Here is a 20,358-nt window from a genome sequence, read left to right on the forward strand (position 1 = left end):
TTACCTAGTAAGGGTAGCCTAGGCTAGGCTAGCTTCATATTTCTTGTTTATCTTGATTATCATCTTCTTACTTCTCTCTTTAACATCACTAGCAATCTTGGGACCTGAGGCTAACCCTTTCAACTTTGAATTAAGCAGGAAAATGCACTATAAATACAGTTTTGTAACCATTCGCGATAGGACAAAGCTTTACCGTTCCGCCATTTTGAAACGAGTGAGGTCGACCGATAGCAGAGCAGCATCTCCGTCATGTGACGGCAGCAGAAAATTGGTGCAATTACCTAAAAACGCCTGCAGATGGAGACAAAATAACACAAATACAGCCAACCCCCTAGGGTCATGACAGTTGTTTTTGACGCAAAGCCGGAAAAATACCATAAAGAGGGGATGAAAAAACTCAGAATTCCACATCGCAACATGAAAAAAATGTAAGCCAGGGACGCTGTAACCCGAGGGTCCACTGTATATGGATATTCCAATTTTTATTTTCGGGGTATAAACCTGATTTTGTGAAAACACCACTAATGTAACAGGAAATACATGTTGCTTTTCCTAAAATGTATTGTAAAAACCCAGTTAAAATTTGCAGAAAATTCTACTTTTTCTAAATATTGAGTTAAGTCAGTTAGAGATCTTGCATCCAAAACTCTCTTAATTTGTTGTTTCTGGCTTTTAATGTCCTGAACTTGAGGATTTGTCAAGAATCAGGATGTACGTTGGCTTCTTTAGACATGTGAGGAAATCAACCATCATCACCTATTTAAACTACATAGTTGAAATGCTATGAATCTTTCCAGTGCTACCCCGAACTTTAAAGTGCATCTCCTCTCAGGCGCCACATGTTGACCACAAGCGCTGCGATTGGCCGCTTCTGCTTTCTTTCACAAGTTCCTCAGATTGTTGTGGAGATTGTTGATGAAAACAAAGTCGAGGAAGTGGAAGGAAAGACTCGCCGCTCCGCTCCATTTGCGTAACGCGCGTCTCCTGAGCAATCTTCGTTGTAAACCTTCTGACCCAGCTATCTAATTTGAGGGAAAGTATTACAGCAACCATTAATTGCTCGGGGGAGTTTGAGTTTAGCGAGCGTTCAGGAACATGTCACAAAACGAGTACATTGCAAAACTTCAACGCAAATTTGGAACCAAATGGTAGAATACCACCAGTCCATTCCATCTCTAATGACATCATTATCCATGAAGCCAAGCAGGCAGAGATGAGAGACATTTTTGAGTTTTTTGCCTTTTATTGTTGTCTCCTGCCTCATTCTTGTAAAGTACACACTGCAAACTGTGCTCACCGCAATGTGGTTGCACAAACAATTCGACCGTGGTGGATGGCGGCGCTCCACTGGGTGCTATTCTAGTTCCCATTGTAAATCTCCACATGGCTCCCGAAACACATCAATGAGAAATTGTTGCTAGGTTTATCCATCAGCATAAGCGTGAGATGTATATTGGTGCAAAATGTGAAACATATATTAGCTGTAATTCGGGCGACGCAAATTATATGCTGGATGGGCCACAATTTTTCCACAAAATGGCACAAAAATGTAACGGCAAAATAAGTGCTCTCAATATCGTCCTAGGTTGAATAGGCGGGGTCTCGGGAGGATATAATCCTATTAATTTTTTAAAAAATACTTCCTGATGCATGTATCCAAATGAAGATGTAAATAAAGCTCCACTATCCTACCCCAAAAAGGTTAGGGCTGCAACAAAATATATTTTCAATAATCGACTAAAATGTCAATTATTTTAAGGCATTATTAATTGGATGAAAAAAAAACTTTTATTTACATCCCTTTATTGTGATACTGAACTTTTTTTAACTGCTGATTTTTTTGTTTTGTTTGATTTTTATGAATGGGCTGCTGGATTGGTCCATAAATATTAGAAAAATTAGCTAAAATGTTGCTTGGAGTTTTCCAAGGTCCTACTTTAACTTGGTGCTTCTCAATTATTTTTTTACAAAGCGCCCCCCCCACTTGCTGGTGACTATAATCGAGATCCTCATCTATGAAAACTGCATAAATGTACCTTAAATTCCCTCTATTTTTGAAATTAACAAAAGAAAAAAGCCATTTAACAACCTGCAAATGTTAACTTTACTTTTTACAGCGTTTATACAGGATACAGCTTATTCTGAATCTGAAAAAAAATAGCTTTAAGTGCATCAAAAAGCCTGATATAAGAAAAGCATTAAATCCCTATTCAAACTAGAAACATTTTTGACCAACTGAACCGTTCGATGCCGAAAACAAATGGAATGAATAAATAATAATGAATGTAAATCGGTCTGGAACGTTAACATTTTGACCTGGAAAAGTAATAGCTTTTTTTAAAATCATATCAATCTTTATTTTGATTTAGGAAAAACAAAATGTCGATGACAGCGCTTGAAAGTTGAGAATACCCGCATAAGACAAAAAGGGCACCACCTGGTGGCATAGTTTTGTAATTACACTCGCAAAAACAAAGCCGATTTAACTCAACGAAAGTCTTCTTTCATACCAGACTAACGAAATCTGACAATATTTCCGTCTGAGAGGCTGAAATCCTGATCATCCCGGCAATATTAACGAATCATCAAAAATAATCATCGATCCATGAGCTGATTTGGATCATCTGCTTCGATTCTCTATCGGGAAACTATCAAAGAGACGTCGTACAACTTTTACTCCCTTTACCTGCGAATTGTCGCCACCGAGGATCAAAACTCAAACCCTGCTGGGTGGTTTGGGGAAGAGAATTACATCGGGGAGGGCCCGCTTTAAAATAACAGCACTTAAAGCTTCTGGGTGTTAGATTAAATGGCGGCGTATAATCCCCTCAACTCCCAAGCAGCATTAGCTGAAATTCCTCAATAATAGGCAACATGACTCTGTAGGGACTCGTGCCTTAGTGAGATGTTTGTAATACTGGAAGGGTCAGCAAAGGGCGCGGAGAGACAGGCAGGCGGACAAGGAGGCTCAAGTGTGCCTCTGGTTTGGGGAACAAGGTGCCTCTTTTTTTTTTTTTTTAAAAGGCCGATTTCAGACCTGAGCCATTAGGATCCATTTTTCCATCAAAACAAAGCTGGCGGGGCTGGTTTGAATGTTTGCACAGCTGATTATTAACACCGCACCTCGCTCCGCTCAAAACGAGCCGCGGGAGGAGAGGGGGAAGCGGCAAGGCCGTAATCCGGCTCTTTGTCTATTATATTGAAAGTCTTTGGGTGGAATCGATTTGCGAGCGAGGCCTTGACGTCATGTGCAAAAAATTCACGAATCCAAAGGGGGCAACGCGTGTTGCGTGGCAATACGTCAGGTGACACCCGATAAGCGGACATGTCATTAAGACCTGAGCGCATTTACGGTCATTCGGCGCAATATGTACCGTGAATGCATCATCATGGCTTCTCACGCTATGAATAATGACTAATGATATCCAGTGGGTCCACTTATTGGGCCACAAATAACACATCCCAGCACTTACGAGCTGCTAAACCGCAGAACATATGTTTTGGTTCTTTACACGTTTCAGATAACCGGAACAGTTTGGTTCTGCTTGATAGGGTACGGTTAGGAAATTTTGACCGGGATCTAGCTCAGTTTCTACCGTTTTTTTTTCTTTCCCTGAGTTCAGGGGTGTTAAACTCATATTTATCGCGGGCCACATTGGAGTCTCTGTGTCAGATCATTTTTATATGTGTTTATCACACTTCTAAATAGTTTTGAAAACAGAGGCAGGTAAAAACTGTTCAAGAGGGATTTGGAACAAAAAGTGTGTGTTTTTTTTCAAAGAATATTTTTAAAAGTTGAAGACAACATGCAAATTTGGGGTTTGAGCCAGAAACCTGAAGTCGAATCAGCATTTTGTGGGCCACGTAAAATGATGTGGCGGGCCGGATCTGGCCCCCAGGCCTTGAGTTTGACACCTGTGATGAGCTCAAGCAATTGAACAGGGAAAAATGGTTGATATCAGGAAATAAACGTTTGCTCTCTGTCATAATCAACTGTACAGTTCTAAAAAAAAAACATTGGGGTCAAAAGTAACCTAATTATGGGTAAAAAAGGGACCCAACCCCACTTTTTTGGTTATTCATGTATGCCTAAAAAATCATGTCAAATGAACAATTCACAAAACTAGCTTTTTGGAGAAATTAAAATCAAAGAGTTGTCAAACTGCCCCAAGTGGCACTTGTTCCTTTTTTTGATGCATAATTTGTTTGTTTGTTTTCAGACATGAATTTATATGAGGATTCAAAGGTATAAAATCATCCACTTCAACCTGTTGTGCCTGGCTCCTCCCACCTGTGGTCCCTTCTGAAGGTTTCTGATTTTCCCCAAATTGGGATTTTTGAGTTTTTTCCTTCCCTTTCTGGGAGCTTTGATCAGGGGATGCCGTTGTGTACTTATGATGAAAAGAAGTCGCTATACGACTTATTTTTGCAAAGTCTCGATATGTCTTCTTTTCAGTTGTGAAGCCCTTTAAGACTTTGGTGATTGAGGGCTATACAAATGATCTTGATTTGATTTGTTTCAATGGGGTTAGAAACTGATTCCATCGGTATTGATTTGGTTAACAAGCTGCGTGATATAAATAAAAAGTGTAGCGAATGATTCAATCTCACCTGGGAGAAATTGAGGCCGTTGAGGGGATGACACTGTTCCTCCACCTTCTCAACAGCTCCCGTCCTCTTCCTCATCCTCTCCGCCTCCTGGGCCAGGTACAAGTCCAGCACGGGAACTCCTCGAGTCTTAATGTCGGCCTCGGTGAGGGAGTTTACCATCAACATAACCCAGACGGGCCGCTTCCTTTCCCAGTTCCCAGCGATGGCGTTGAAGAGGTAGTCGGCATAGAGTCCCTTCCCTCTCTGATCTGGCGTCATCCACGAAGGCATCATGAGTTTGACGTACTCCAGGTGCCTCTTCAGCCTGCGATAGATGTCTTTGGGGAGAACGTCCTGCAGGTTCTCGCCTTGAGGAAGCAGCTGGCAGCTGGTCAGGGCGGAGATGGTGTAAGGATCGGTCAGGTCGAGCTCAAAATAGACGATGTTGCTCTCCTGGAAGGCCTGCTTGGAGTTCTCGGGGATGAAGTCCCACACCCGAGTGTAGGGAACGTGGATCGTGCCGTAGAAATAAGAGGGAGGGTCACGTTTGATAGTCCACAAGAAGGAGTTTAAGTCCGCTTGCTGCAGGAAGAAAACAAACGTTACCTTATTCAATTCCAATAATACTAATATATATATATATATATATATATATATATATATATATATATATATATATATATATATATATATATATATATATATATATTAGGACTGTAGTCAAAGTCCTCCATGATTGCCAAATTCAAGTCAGATTCAAGCCACAAAGGTCCAAGTGAACTCAAGAATCCCAAAAAAACAATTTTCAAAAGTTCAACATTACAAATATGTCATTATGATGAACAACAAATGGTGGTTGGTGATGAGGTGATACCAGAGGTGATGCCAGGGGGCACGCGGATGACCCCAGGGGAAAGGCTTTGTTTTTTGTCATGTTAAGTGTAGTTGCAATTAAATAAGAATTTTCATTTATTTATTTATTTATTTTAAGTTTCAGGCACTGTTTGTCTTCATTTTACTATTTTAGACTAAGCTGTATAAAAGCTGTAAAAAATAATTAACCGTTGTTGAAATATGATTTATATTGCTTTTTTTTTGTTAATGTTAACTCATTCAATGCCAGGGACCTATTTTTACGTTCTTAAGAGTCCAAACATTAACTCCCAGATACTTAAGTATTGATTTAATACTTAAGTATCTGGGATTGAATGTCCAGACACTTAAACAAAAAACGTGAAAATACGTCCCTGGCATTGAATGAGTTAAAAAGGGTATATGTTTAGGTAAACTTATACATTTTTTATAGATGATAATCTTATTTATAGTCAGCGTGTTGAGGGGGGGCAAATTTTTCGCGAGAAGCACTGTCCTATCATAACTCTTGGCTCTTTATGAGAACTTATTGTTAACCCATTCAATGCCAGGGACGTATTTTTACATTCTTAAGAGTCCAAACATTAAATCCCAGATACTTAAGTATTGATTTAATACTTAAGTATCTGGGATTGAATGTCCGGACACTTAAACAAAAAAAAAAAAACGTGAAAATACGTCCCTGGCATTGAATGAGTTAAAAAGGGTATATGTTTAGGTAGACTTATACAATTTTTATAGATAATAATCTTATTTATAGTCAGCGTGTTGAGGGGGGGGGGCAAATTTTTCACGAGAAGCACTGTCCTATCCTAACTCTTGGCTCTTTATGAGAACTTGCACGCATTGAAGAGAAAAAAAAAAAATGATAGTTTGGATTTGAAATACAACTCTTGTGACACCAGTCCTGAAACATTTGACACAGTCCATGCATGTGTTTGGAATGTGATTGAAAGCCAGGGAAAAAAAAAAAAAAAAACAGAAGCACAGAAAGAACATGCAAACGCCACATGGGAATACCAGAGCCGAGATTCCAGTCCCGGACTTCAAAACTGCAAGGCAAGACGTGCTAACCACTAACAATAGGCCTCAAACAAACTTTGAGACTTTTAGGCCTGGGTTCAGTTTTTTCTAAGAATCTATTTATAAATATCTTGTCCGGTTGGAATTTCTGCCCTTAATAAAATTCAGCCAATGTCACAAAAGCGAAAGTTGCGAACGTCACCTGTAGCTTAACTGAATCGACGCTAAAATTAGCATTTCATCAAGCTAGCCGTGTAAAAAGAGAAGTTATTTCATGCCCGGCACATCAAACAGCGGGGCTGTCTGACACTTACCCAAGAGACTGTTTATTAGCCAAGCGCTAACAGAGCCATAATGACTTATTAACAGGCCACTCGGGAGCAAAGTGTCAAAGCGACAATACGCATGATGTCACGTGACCAGACTGCGGATTAGTGGTCTTGGTGCTTGCAGCCAAAATTGACTTGCAAAAATAAACAGGACTGAATGTGGATCATTAATTTCTTTCTTACTCAGAGTCGCTACTATAGTTGTCGCCAAATGTTGTTGGAATGATTTAAATCCTTTGTGCTTCGGCATGTATTTATTTTTTTAAGTGATCAAAAGTACATATTTGCAATGTCATATTCCTAAAATTGTTTTAAAAGTGCACTTAAAATAATTTTTGTTTTATTAGTATAGATAAAAAGTTATTTTGTCCTTTATTAATTTGATGACTCTTAGAACTGAAATTTTTGCCACTTGTCGTCAACTGAAAATGACATCACATGTGCTAAGGCCTCAGATAATGACCAATCATAGCAAAGTGTGTCACATGACCATCAAGCAAGCCCTCATTGGTTGTTACCTAAGCCTTGAGCACAAGTGATGTCATTTTCAGTCAATAGCAAGCGCCCTAAATTATTTCTAAAAGTCATCAAATTAATTAGACAGAAAGTATTTGTACATGAAAAGGTATCAACTTAATTATAGGCAAAACGTTTTTACTACTGAAAATGGCAAAAAAAGTGGACTATCCCATTAAAAAAAAAATTCCCCTTTGACAATTGAATATAAGACGTTCTACACTTTGGACATGACCAAAAATATGTATTTCGTACATTAATAGCATATTGATTGAAGCTTGTCGTGTTGTTATTTTCATTGTTAGCACAATAAATTTTTGTCTTTTCCATACAATGGCACTTCATCATCATCAGTTTACAAATTGATCATTACTTTATGTATAGTATTGATAGGAATGACCGAGTATCTATACATAGTATCAGTCTTTGTGATGGTGGTCGATACTAGCGTGGAGGCATTTTACAATGACAAACTCCGGAATTACAAATGAGAACATTAGAAAATTGGCATTAAATTCATGAAATTCTTTATCTGCTTTAAACCCAGCATGTTCATTGGTGTCCACTGGAGTGGACATCTGTTTTTCTTCCATAACTTTAAAATTATTGGAGCTACCCATCTAAGTCCTTGTGTGCTCTTGAGAGGACATCCTGGTCTTTTCAATGACGTATCATGTGTTTATGTGGGATTCAAATCCCATTTCTGTCTTGCAGAGATAAAATGGACACAACTATGGACACAAATTAATAAATTGAGGCTTTTAGATGAGGTAGTTCTTTCTTCAACCCTTGTGCAGTATTTTGTCCAATACTTTTATCCACATTTCAAAGGCAAAAGCATTGAAAGAAGACAATAGGGAGCTGAAATTTCACCCAGATGATGAAAACATGTCAAAGTTCAGCATGGCACGATCACTTGGTTACCAAATTACCAGAAAATGGTCAAAATACTTCACAAGGGTTAAAATGTATTTTTTTTATGGGGGGCAACAAAAGTAGGACTATTCAATATTTGAGTACTGGTACAGTTATGTGAGTATTGATATTTATTTTAGGAGTCTCTGTATATCAGACTTACTTTCTTGTTGAGCTCACAGTTGCCTGAATCCGGTCTGATCCTCCACGGATCACTTCGGACCAACAGAACCAGGCAGGAAAGGATCAGTGCGCTCAGGGTGCCGCGCATCTTTGTGACTCTCCCCTCCAAAAAAAAAAAAAAGTATTCCAAACTATTCCACTGAAGGCACGCGTGAGTTGGAGCGTCCTCTGCTCCAATAGTCCACGCAAAACAAAGCACTCATGCTCACACGTTGAGCCCGAACCGGGACTCTGGTGGTCATCTGGTGGACTCCCCCCCACCCCCCCACACCCTCACATCACATCGTCTCCTTCCATCGCCTCCTCCTGCGGTGCGATCCAAAGTTGGTGCGTAAAACCCGCGCGTCAAAGTGGACCTAAAAAAAAAAAAGTTAAGCCTGAGGTTAAAAAAAAAAAAGTCTCCCTACTGCTTCTCTGTTTTTATTTGCATCTCTATGAGTGTGTGGACATCTCCGCTGTGAATGTGTGTCTCTGCTGTCAGGGATCTACCCCCTGTGTCGTGTGCACCCCCCCCCCCCGCCCACTAGCCCCCTTTTACGCACACACCAACACACCCTCTAACCTTACTTTAACCTTCCAACAGTTCTCAAGCCCGCTAACTTTTAATGATTAACGTTATAGGGACAGTGTGGCGGTGCGAAAAGATTTATGACCCCACCCCCCCCCCCCCCCCTCTCCGAACTACTGTAATCTGAAAACTTTCTCTGAAATCATGATTTCGATAGCAAATGTGAGAAAAAAAAAAGGATTTCGCGCATGGATTCCGTGAAACTAAGTCGCCAAGGATGCCTGCAGGCAAAAAGACGAGAGGAGCCAGTGGAGATGCGGCGAATAGATTAACATAACGGCCGAAAAAAAAAGTGAGCGCGATTAACATGAGAAAACGTGTAATAACGAGGCGCTTTGCTTTGCAAATTCGCGAGGATGCTTGCAGACACTCAATTAGCGCACTTCTGGAGTGTTGTGGCATTAAGGAAATTTAATTATAAAAGACTGGGATTTAAAGAGAACTAATTGTGAATTTGAGAAGGTCCAATTCGCTTCGTTCAATTTAAATTGCATTGATTACCTGACAAACGAAACGAAAGTTGCTTTAAGTTGTTTTTCAATATGCTTTGCTGAAATTGAAATATATTAGTTGCAATGGGGTAGCGGGCATTGCATATATCATATTTTCATCAGTGAGACAATAATTATGTCTAATGTTAACAGCACCGGAACGTCTAACGTATGATGCGACGTATGAGTGTCCATTTGTTACACGTTTGCAAATTTTGCACAGCGCTCAAATTTGTGTGGAAATTCACTACATATGAACGCATTCATATATTTAATGTTTGTATTTGAAAGTGTATTAATACAATGTATTCAACTTGTTGAAGACTAAACACACCAAGAGGATCATTTCATATAAATATTCATGAGTACAGTTTATGTGGACTTTAAGTGCATCGCAATATTACCAAGTCTGCTAATAGCTCCCTCTCGTGGACACTTATTGAATGACCTTGACATACCTCAGTGAAGTAAGGATCGCCGTAATTCTGAAATTAAAGACCGAACGTTTAAGCATAAGAGCAGCATATTAGATGAGATAAAAGGTTAAAAAAAATGGCTTTGATACAGCTTGTCATAGCATATTTCAATATTTGTGTTTTTTTAACGGTCACTAATCTTTTTAAAGTTATATATATACTGTATATATAAGCTAAGCAGCACATCACATGCTTGCTACACAAAATGCCACTTTGGCTTAATGGCACACGGAACAGCTGCAAGAGAGGTTATTATAACATAACAAAGGCAGCGGTTATGCAAAAATAGTGTGAACATCTCACTACCGTAGAGCCAAATGATAGCACTGTGAACCAAATCAACATGCGTCCAAAAATGCACCCGCATCTTGAAAACGACATCTAATTCAGTCTTTGATTGAATGAAAAGGATTGTGTTCAAAGTTGGCCTTCATGGCGCTGTCAATAGTGATACGCCGCTTCATCTGTACATTTCCACATTAAAGTAGCAGTCCTAAGCAAGGATCAAATAAATCTTCTGAGGAATCCAGCGCAAATATCTCATTCTTCCTTGGCCATGGGAGAGAGCTTCAAAAAGGCTGGCACAATATGGAAATAAGCACATATGTTTCGTTTTATACGGGCCGGGAGGTGGACCTATTTGATCCCGTCGGGCCCAGGTGACCCCCTCTGCATTTGATGCCATGAGAACACAAATGTTTGATGCTAAATAAGTGAACCTGCTCCCTGGCGAGTCTACTTGGATGTCACACAAAAATGCAATGAATCACAATTAGAAGGGAAATGGCAGCTGTTACATGAAAAAATGCTTTTGAGTGAAATCCAGGGTTTTGATGGGAAAATAGAACAATCAATGCAGCTTGGTATTAGCTGGAGGAAACAAATATGAAATTTATTAAATCACTTTAAATGGTAGAAACCGTCAAACCTTTAATACTGTAGGTTTTGTTACAAAATATAACACTGTTTAACAGGTAGACCTAATGTCCAACTTATGACATTTGCATGCCTTTCAATCACTTTGATGGTTGGCTTACCCTGGACTCCTAATGCAAAAGTCTTCAAAAGTCATAATACCGTATTTTCCGCACTATAAGGCGCACCTAAAAGCCTTAATTTTTAAAAAAATCTGATGGTGCGCCTTATAATCAGGTGCGCATTATATATGGCTCTATATTGAGATTGGGATTCGTAGACGGGGAATGAAATGATAAAGTAAGCTTTGGCTGTTTCTTTTGTGTGTTTACAGTTGAACAAGGTTGCTCATATTGACATTGAATTATTATGCTATTGAGAGTTTAGAGTTATTATTTGAGTTATTATTGTTATTACTTGGAGTATTAATATATTGCAATTGAAAAAGTTTTAAGATATGTAATTAAATGAGGGTGTGCCTTATAATCCGGTGCGCCTTATAGTGCGGAAAATACGGTACTGTAATTATGCCATAGTTAATATTCCTATTTTATTTTCAAAAATAAAAGTGGTTGTTATTTTCGCATTTTTACAATTTTTTGGAAAAAGGTACAAACAAAACGCGACAAATGTGAAAGGTGGAGACACGGTTGGGAGTCCAATGGGCAGCAGCCCCTAAGAGTTTGGTTCCCTTCCTCAAAAAAAAAAAAAAATGCATGGATAGGGCTGATGCCACTGTTGAAAGTAAATATATATTTACATTTGACGATGTTATGACCCTTTCAAATTCAGCCCAAGTTTGGTGATAATAAGGCCAGACTAGTGAAAAAAATCCCGGATGCCAAGGGGTTAAGGGACATGCAACGCAAAAAAAAAAATTAAAATAGTGCTATAGGAGAAAAGATTGACTTCCCTACATCCCAGAAAAGAAGTAAGGTTCTCAGCAATAAACTACACAACAAGCAAATTTTCGCGTTTGGTGTGAACGCAGCATAAACCACTGGGCTCAAATCATGAGAAAAAAGTTGTGGCTTGTAGTCTGAAATTTACAGTAAATAATAAATAAACTTTACATACCACAGAATAACGGCAATACGTTTCGCTACCTTTTTTTTTGGAGTAGACTGAAATCCTCCACAGGCGTAAACTGATGTTTGTCTATGAGTGCGATTGGCTGTAACCCTCGCCAAAGCCATCTGGGCTAAACTCCAGCTCACCCACGACCCCAATCAGGAAAGCAGTAGTCTAGAGAAGACGGATAAATGGAAAAAACATCCCATTATTATGTTTTTTGAACACATTTTTCAATATTGACTCCTTGAATCCAAAGCAAGTACCCTCAACAGAAATAAACAAAAGTAGAGAATACCCTTTGCGTCTCTGTGGGCCGAGATCTTAGATTTCTATCTCTTGATTGCACGGTTATGTGCGAATGCACCCCTCCTCGTTTTCTTTTTCTGATCCTCACAAGTGACCACATGAGGACATGACTTTCGCAAAAAGAAGAAGTCTCTTCCAGTAACAACATCTTATGAGTCAGTCCATTACAGATGGTTAGCTATATGGACCGTGTCCCCCTTCTTTCACAGTGCATTAAATCCTGATTGAAAAGCCGTGACTCCGCTGTGTGTGCGGTTGCTTAGAAGTGAGACTGATTTCCTCCACGTGGGGGCCCCGAGTAGTTGAAATCAAGAGGTCCCCGGTTGTTGCGCGAAGGTATCACGTTAGTGCAAATTGGGGAAGACGGTGGATTGCCCGGATGATTTTTGACGCCGAGGTGCGGGCTTGAAAACTGCAAAATGAAATAAGCGTATTTAGGAGTGACAGTAAAAGAATTTTTGGCAGCATTGACATCACATCTGCGCGGCCGTCCCGAGGAAATAAAGGCAGAACGCCAAATGCACGTTGTAGTGCCGAAATCGTTTAAAAATGCACAATCGTATCCACAAAGTTGGCAAATTGGTTCATGTTGCGACCATACGAAAAATAACATCTCAGGGAGGACATAATTGAAGTTTAAGCAGGAAATCATGTCACTATTGTGAGTATCAGTGAAATAAAAAATTCAGGGACATCACCGAGCTTCCAATATGTCAAATTAACTCTTATGAAGTATTTTGTCCAATTGTTTTATCTTTATAACGAATAATCAATAAACTGCACACGCCTCAAACTTTGTGCAGTATTTTGAGCATTTTTTGGTCGTATTGTTTTGCATCATTCTGGCAGTTTTTTAGTAAGGGATAGCACACTTCTAGTAGTTCTAGTTCATGTTGAACTGGGACATGTTATCACCATTAGGGTAAAATTTCAGCTCCCTAGTGTCTTGTTTCAAGGGTTTCCCTTTCACGTAAAGATCAAAGATTTGGAGAAAAGACTGTACAAGGGTTAAAGTGAGAATGTTTACTTTGTCTTTAGAATTCTCACTTGGTTCTCAGAATTATTCCTTGAAAGTGAAAATTGAAGTAAAAAAAGTATTCTAAGAATTCTCACGAGTCCGATTTTTTTCCTTCAAAATGGAAATACAGATTTTTTTTTTATCTGAAAACTCAGGCAAGAATTTTGACTACTACTTTAAAGTCATATGAATTCTACAATAAAAGTCTGAGTTCAAACTTTTGAGAGGAATTTGAAAATCGGACTTTTAAGTTAGATTTTTAAGTCATAAGTCTCAGGCTTCTAACGTTATAATAAAGTGAACATAAGAATTCTTCAACGAAAAGTGACTAAGAGTAGCATTTTGTATTTAAAGTATTCAAAGAATTCACACTTCATTCTTAGAATTCTCAAAAGTCAGAAAGCTGGCTTTAAAATGAGCATTTTCACTATTGTAAAAACTCAAATCAGAATTTTAAAGTGAAAATCCTCACTTCAAAGTCTAAACATTAATTCTGAGATACATTAGAATTTGTATTTTAAAGAGAAAATTTTATGAATAAATCTGGATTTTGAGACAAAATCACACACATTTTTTTTTTCTTCTTCATTGGGCCCTAATGCTCTTCTGTAGAATTGCTGCTATAACAAATATTATACCTACGATATAACATATATTACACAAAGGCACTTCAGGTACGTGAGATTCCAACAGGGTTTCAGTAAATCTTTTCATTTTATGCTTTTTAATGACATAACAGAACGAGCAAATGTTTATTTTCAGATTAAGAGCAAATTCATTGGAACATTCGCAAACGCATGTTAGTGGCTAATTTGCAAAGCATTTGAAGTTTTATACGGATGAACGGATTTACTTTTTCGTCTAAAAATGCGTAGCTTCGGGGTACTTGGCTGAAAAAGTATTTTACAGGGGGTGCATTTAATAAAAAAAAAAGTTTGAGAAACACTGCGCTAATTAACTACATAAGCCTGGATCAAACCATTGGCTCTTTAGTGTGCGTGGCATGTGTCAGACCACAAAGCTATCAAAACATGGTGGCTTCCCGTAAACGTTTTTGTACCGTGAACACCACTTGGCTTTGATGCTGTGACTAAAACCGTAGTCACAAAACCACTTCCGTTCCAGCTGGATGAAGTGTGAAACTTATGGTCCTAAATGCCATGTTCGTTTTTTTTTTTTTTTTTAACCCAAAACGATATATTGGAATAAGATCTTAAATCGACCTAGTGACAAAACTCAGCCGTGATTGGTTGTTACCCGAGGAACTGTGATGTCATTTTTAGCCGACCTCAAGTGGCAAAATGGCCACCCCCTGAGATGGATCAAAATCAATTGAGTTCCATTGATGTCCTGTTTATTCATTTATGGACGGACAGTATTTTTTTTGTATATATATAATAATAATATATAATACAAAATATAATACAAAAATATAATAATTGTTCATTGCAGCCATGTTGATCACTTGATTTAACTAATTAAATAAGTAAACACTTAACATTGCCATGCAATAACAAACACTGTATTGAAAATATTGTTTATAAATATAATGATGAAAAATTGTAGAACCTTATACAGTCTCTTTTTGATTGAACTATTCTGACTTTAACCCCTGGGGGAAATTTTGACCCAATTTGTAACATCCAAAAAAACCCACTAGGAAGCTAAAATATTGCCTAGATTGTCAAACCATGACGACTTTCAATATGCCACGCTGCCGTCCCTCCTACATGCTTGCAAACCGGAGGTCGAAACGTCCGCCCTATAGGTGGGAAATTTAGCCCATGTTGGGCTCATTTACTGCCATTCAAAATTGGAAATATTGTCAATTTTGGACATTATTAAAACCCGATGTTTTATCATGCATTCCCCCAATTTTTGCATTAATCCTTTCAACGGCAAATTTCAAACGAGGCGCTTTAGTAATTTTTGTGTTGACATCCCAAAACCACTGAGTGGCGCTAGCGGGCAACTTAAGACATTTCCAAGCCTTTCAATGACTTCAATGATTGGCTTAGCCTGGACTCTGGTCTTCAAAAATCATAATATTGTAATTATAACATAGTACATATACCTATTGCAATTTGATAAATATATAAGCATACACTCAATATCGCATTTTTACTATTTTTGTACATAAAGCCAATGTTATGAGCCTTTTAAAGTCAGCCCAAGTTGGGTGTTAATTAGTGGGAGGCTAGTGAAAAATCCCCAGACAGCCAGGGGTTAAAGTGTGAAATTGGAAAATAACCTCAAATTTCTAATATCAAAGTCAGAATCTGCCAGCCTTTTTTCTTTCCTTCTCATTCACTGGTCCCACTTTTGTACAGTTCAGTTTTGTCAAGGAGCTTTAGCATTTTAAAGTCAATATAAATGCTCACCGTTCTCATCAACGTCGGTACTCTGCCGAGCTTCGTTTTGTCTCTGCGGTTGGTCTGAATTGCTTCCATGATTCAGGCCACGTCTGTCAAGATTGAAGCATTTCAGGAAATAGCCTTGTCCAAGAAAAAAAAATAGTTGAATCACTTCATGTACTATAGCAAAAAAATTGAGCCTTGATCATTGTGACTGTTTGATTGGCCTTGACTGCATGTGTGAAATTCTGTAGCGAGCCCTGAGTGTGTGTCACGCATGTGGTTAATGCCCCCCCCCCGTGCCCTGCGTTCCTGATGACCCACCTGCAAATGAAATCACCGTACTATTTCATCTCATCAGCAAAATCCCAGAATCCTCTGCAAACCGCATCTTTCCTTTTGTTTCAAATGGCGTTTTCTAATCCCGGTTCGGAAGGCTGCGGCCAATCAATCCCGCCTGTCTTGAAGATGATTGCCCAGCTTGTGACATCTTGCGCTGCATCAAGCTGAATTTAGCCCAGATGAGGTTCAAATATGTGTGCTTTATCCTCCAATCAAAGATGATTTTTGCACTGATGGCTAAACTAAATGCTCATCAATCCATAGATAAAATCCCTGCTGTGGCTCTATGAAGAGGTTCAAGCTGCAAGTACTACAACGAACAATCGATTCAAATCCTTAATTTAGTAGCAAAAGCTTGTCCAATCGAAACCCTATTTTGTCTTTCCACAAAATGCAAGAATCTGCTCCTCTCTTTGTAATGGATGATGAATCTTTCAGCTGATTTTTTTTTGTTCCACAGCTCCTGTTTAAAAGCATTAGGCAGTTGATGTCTTCATATTAGCTTGCGTTATCACAAGGCAGAGCAAATACAGTGGAAAGTTTGGAAGCGCCTTTAAATTGAGATAGTCGAAAACACACTGTTAATCGGAGCAAACGGTTCCTCCTTTGATTAAACTAATTCATAAAACATTGTTTTGACGAACATGTTTTGCCTTTCAAGATTTTGGTTACTATTTATTTGGTTGATTATGCAATTTGAGATTTTTTTTCCAAATAATGGAAAAAAAAACCCCACATTTCTCAAGAGTGTTTACATTTTGACTGGTATTCTATTAAAATTATTCTAGTCAATCCCTTAAACCAGTTGGTGCAGTTATCTTTTACCAGCCAGATAGATAGATAGATAGATTTGAGCTAGCTTGATAACTAGCTATCAAGCTAGTAAGCTAGTTATCTAACTAGCTAGTGCGATAGATAGATAGATAGATAGATAGATAGATAGATAGATAGATAGATTTGAGCTAGCTTGATAACCAGCTATAAAGCTAGTTAGCTAGTTATCAAACTAGCTAGTGCGAGATAGATAGATAGATAGATAGATAGATAGATAGATAGATAGATAGATAGATAGATAGATAGATAGGTTTGGTAGGTTGGTAGGTAGGTAGGTAGGTTGGTAGGTAGGTGGGTAGGTGGGTAAGTAGGTAAATAGGTAGGTAAGTAGGTGGGTAGGATCTATTTAGCTAGTTATCAAGCTAACTAGTGCGAGATAGATAGATAGATAGATAGATGATAGATAGATAGATAGATAGATAGATAGATAGATAGATAGATAGATAGATAGATAGATAGATAGATAGATAGATAGATAGATAGATAGATAGATAGATAGATAGATAGATAGATAGATAGATAGATAGATAGATAGATAGATAGATCGAGCATTTTATTGCAAGACAGCTAGCTACCGGTTTTACCTAGTCAGCCAGCTAACCATCTGGACTCCAGATTACAGTACCGGTACTCCTTTATAATCTGTCATATAATTGGGCTGCTGTTAGACACAGAGCACAGATCTAGACTACAGGAATAAAGGGCTATAGTATATAATGAAGTGTTTGATTCTTTGATTTATGAAAGTGGAAGAATTTGAAAGAAAACAGTTCAGCAAAGTTGGACGCTGGGTTAAAAAAATAAAACATAAAAAATCCAGCACAGTAGACTACTGTACATTGTGTTTCGAAACCATACTGTCCAATTGTGTAAGTGCATTGGAGAGTATGATTCAATGTGACTCACAACACACTTACCAATGAACCCAAAAAGTGTTGAAAGGATGTATGAATGATTAATACTGTCTTTGTTTTTGTTTCTTGCCCTCACGGTTTTAGCGGCGAACTTATCAGCGTCGCAGAGGGACGCGAACATGGCAGCGGGAAAAATCCTATCTCTGTTCTTAACCGGCCCATCATATCCTATCAACACCTCGGCTCGATGTGTTTAAACAGCAGGCGGGATGAAGAGGGCGAAAAAAAAAAATGAAAGAACATCTTATCCCGACTCGACCTGGGTGCAGCATCTTGGTTGTCAGTCACGGCCTCCGGCTTGGCCTGTGCTCTCCGAGGTCAACAAAATCCGAAAGAGGCACGCCTGTCTTCCTCTCGCCTCCGACTGTGTCAACAGGCCGAGCGAGAGGTTTAAGTTTCTTTCACCTGCGTCTCTGTGAAGCAGCGCCAAAAAATGATCACGAGCGGCGGCGGCGGCTTGTGCGCGGTGGAAGTGTTTATTTTGGAGGGAACGCATTGTGCGATCAAATGCGCGAGTATGTGTCAGATGCAAAGTGCTGAAATGTCGTGTCTTGATTGTGTCAATGCGAGCATTGTGTTATCGCGCAATGAAGGCCACATTGTTGCGCAGGAATAATACGAGGCTCTCTCGTTTGCGCTGAATTTCTTCCCGGAGGAATGTTTCAGTAATTACTTTGATATTTGGAAAGAGGAGTGTTGAAAAAACAAGAACATCTGGCATGGATGGGAACTTTTGCTTGAAAAATCCAAACGCGCGACACTTTTTGGCTTATGTTCTAAGGTGGTCAAAAGTGTCCTCAAGGATGGATTTTGATGCAGGTGATAAATGTCTCCAGTTTTCCCTATCTGCTATGCATGCTCTTTATTTTTATTTTTTTTTAATTACTAGAATTCCCCAAATATAAGACACACCTGTGTTTGGGATGCACCCTTAATTTTGGGGTCAAATTATGGTATTTTTTTTGTCACCGTGTATAAAACAAACCAATCCTTTGGCAACAATGTAAAAAATAAAGCAAAACAGAATAAATCTCATCTTCCCTTACATGTTCTTGATATACTTGTTACGGGTTAATTTAAGTGAGTTTCAGATTTCCCACATTTTGAGCAGTCATTGAACGCTGCACCAGTGTAACATGAATGAACTGAAACAATTTTGCAGCATATCGATTTGGAGATGACAGATTTAAAAAAAAAAAAACATGATTTGACAAAAACCTTCTATCCACCCATTTTTCCATTTGAGTTAATTGAGTTTCACATTTGAATTTTAACTTACGTAGCGTGCATTTATACCATTAAAACGATACTACTTTACTCCTGAAAAACCTTCATTTTAATTTCTGAAAATACTTCAATGTGCATAAACCCTCCACATAATCCTGGTTGTCGTTTTTGTTTACTGCCCTCGCCTTTGTTCCACGTTTCAAACAATTGAAATCACAAAATGAAATTTGCGACTGATGTGGTTTATTTCACAAGACAAAAATCTGTCTTTTATCTATCACGACATGTTTTTTCGATTGCAAATCGTTGCGTGTAATCGATGGCGAGAGCAACCGAGCTACAGGCGCCAGGAATAAAAGTGACGCTCGCCCTTTTTGGTAGACACATTTGACACAACTGGGTCTGAACGTCTAAAATATTATTCACCACATTAAAAATGACACTGAGAAGCTTCTACAACCACAGTCTAGTTCCTTGATAAGCTAAGAATTAGCCTGCCACATTTAAAATGACAACAAACATTTGCAATCACAGTGTACTTAACAGATAAGCTAACTGTTAGCCTAACACATAAAAAAAACCCGACAGGGAATTAAAAATCAGCATCATCACCTGGTTTAGAAGCATCCACCGAAGTGATTCTCCTCCTTGTTTCTGACCGGTGAAGTCAATGCAAATTTGGCAACAGAAACTGCCTCACTTCGCTGTTTACCACTTAAGAGCTTTTGAGTAAAGGGGAGAAAAGAGGGGGGAAGCGGAAGTAAAACAGGCCAAAATCTCGAGAAGTGGGTGAGACAGAGCAAAAGACAAGTTGCATAGAGGTATGGTTTAATTAAATCCAACTCCCGAAAAAACCTCGCTTAGACATAATACTTACTATAAAATTTATTCCTTTGGAAGGTTTCCACTTTGAAAATTCCCTGGAAATTTTGCAACCCGACTTCCAACTTTGCGGGAACAGTTTCGGGACAGGCCTTTTCAGTTCCAGCGTTACTGCAGTCACGTGCACGACCTGTGGAAGCCTCGCAAACGTCTTCTGGATGAACGGGCGGACATCTTTTCAGAATTGAAGAACCGACTCCATTTTGTTTTCCATTTTCACTCGTCGTTAGAATAATGCAGCGGTGTCCCAAAACTTTTGCCCACTTTAGAGCATCTCAGCACATGTCTGGCTGTAGCGAAGTGATAATGGAACACACAGACTTTTGTGGTACTTCCAGTAGCCACTAAAAATGAGAGGCCTTTGAGGAAACGTGGCAGTGGTTCGAGTCACTATATTTATATTTGTCCCTGTCTGGCTGCGGTGTCTTCATGCGCTCAATAAATGTCTCTCACTGTCATTTTTCCTTCTTCTGATGAATATGATGATTCTTTGTGGCCTAAACCCATTTGGAATTGAGATGAACTGTA

General features: G+C 38.8%; 1 protein-coding gene and 1 long non-coding RNA gene across 2 annotated transcripts in view; both read right to left on the reverse strand.

Moving 5' to 3' along the window:
- The window catches only part of trabd2a (TraB domain containing 2A), a 61,516-nt gene extending 52,830 nt beyond the window's left edge, over positions 1–8,686 (reverse strand). The window contains exons 1-2 of the mRNA XM_088434881.1: positions 8,410–8,686; positions 4,612–5,172 (exon numbers count right to left, since the gene is read on the reverse strand). Of these exons, the coding sequence (XP_088291007.1) occupies positions 4,612–5,172; positions 8,410–8,517 (669 nt within the window). The 5' untranslated portion in view covers positions 8,518–8,686. The remainder of the gene's footprint in view (positions 1–4,611; positions 5,173–8,409) is intronic.
- Positions 8,687–8,701: 15 nt separating this feature from the next.
- Positions 8,702–17,488, reverse strand: LOC148411753 (uncharacterized). Its single transcript, XR_015867940.1, has 4 exons — positions 17,392–17,488; positions 15,659–15,772; positions 11,986–12,124; positions 8,702–8,785 (listed from the first exon to the last, which is right to left on the reverse strand). It is a non-coding gene; the product is annotated as an uncharacterized LOC148411753 (long non-coding RNA).
- Between the last annotated feature and the right edge of the window lie 2,870 nt (positions 17,489–20,358).

Source organism: Hippichthys cyanospilos, chromosome 15 (assembly GCF_059441005.1).
Source record: "Hippichthys cyanospilos isolate Australia breed blue-spotted pipefish chromosome 15, RoL_Hcya_1.0, whole genome shotgun sequence".
Lineage (NCBI taxonomy): Eukaryota > Metazoa > Chordata > Actinopteri > Syngnathiformes > Syngnathidae > Hippichthys > Hippichthys cyanospilos.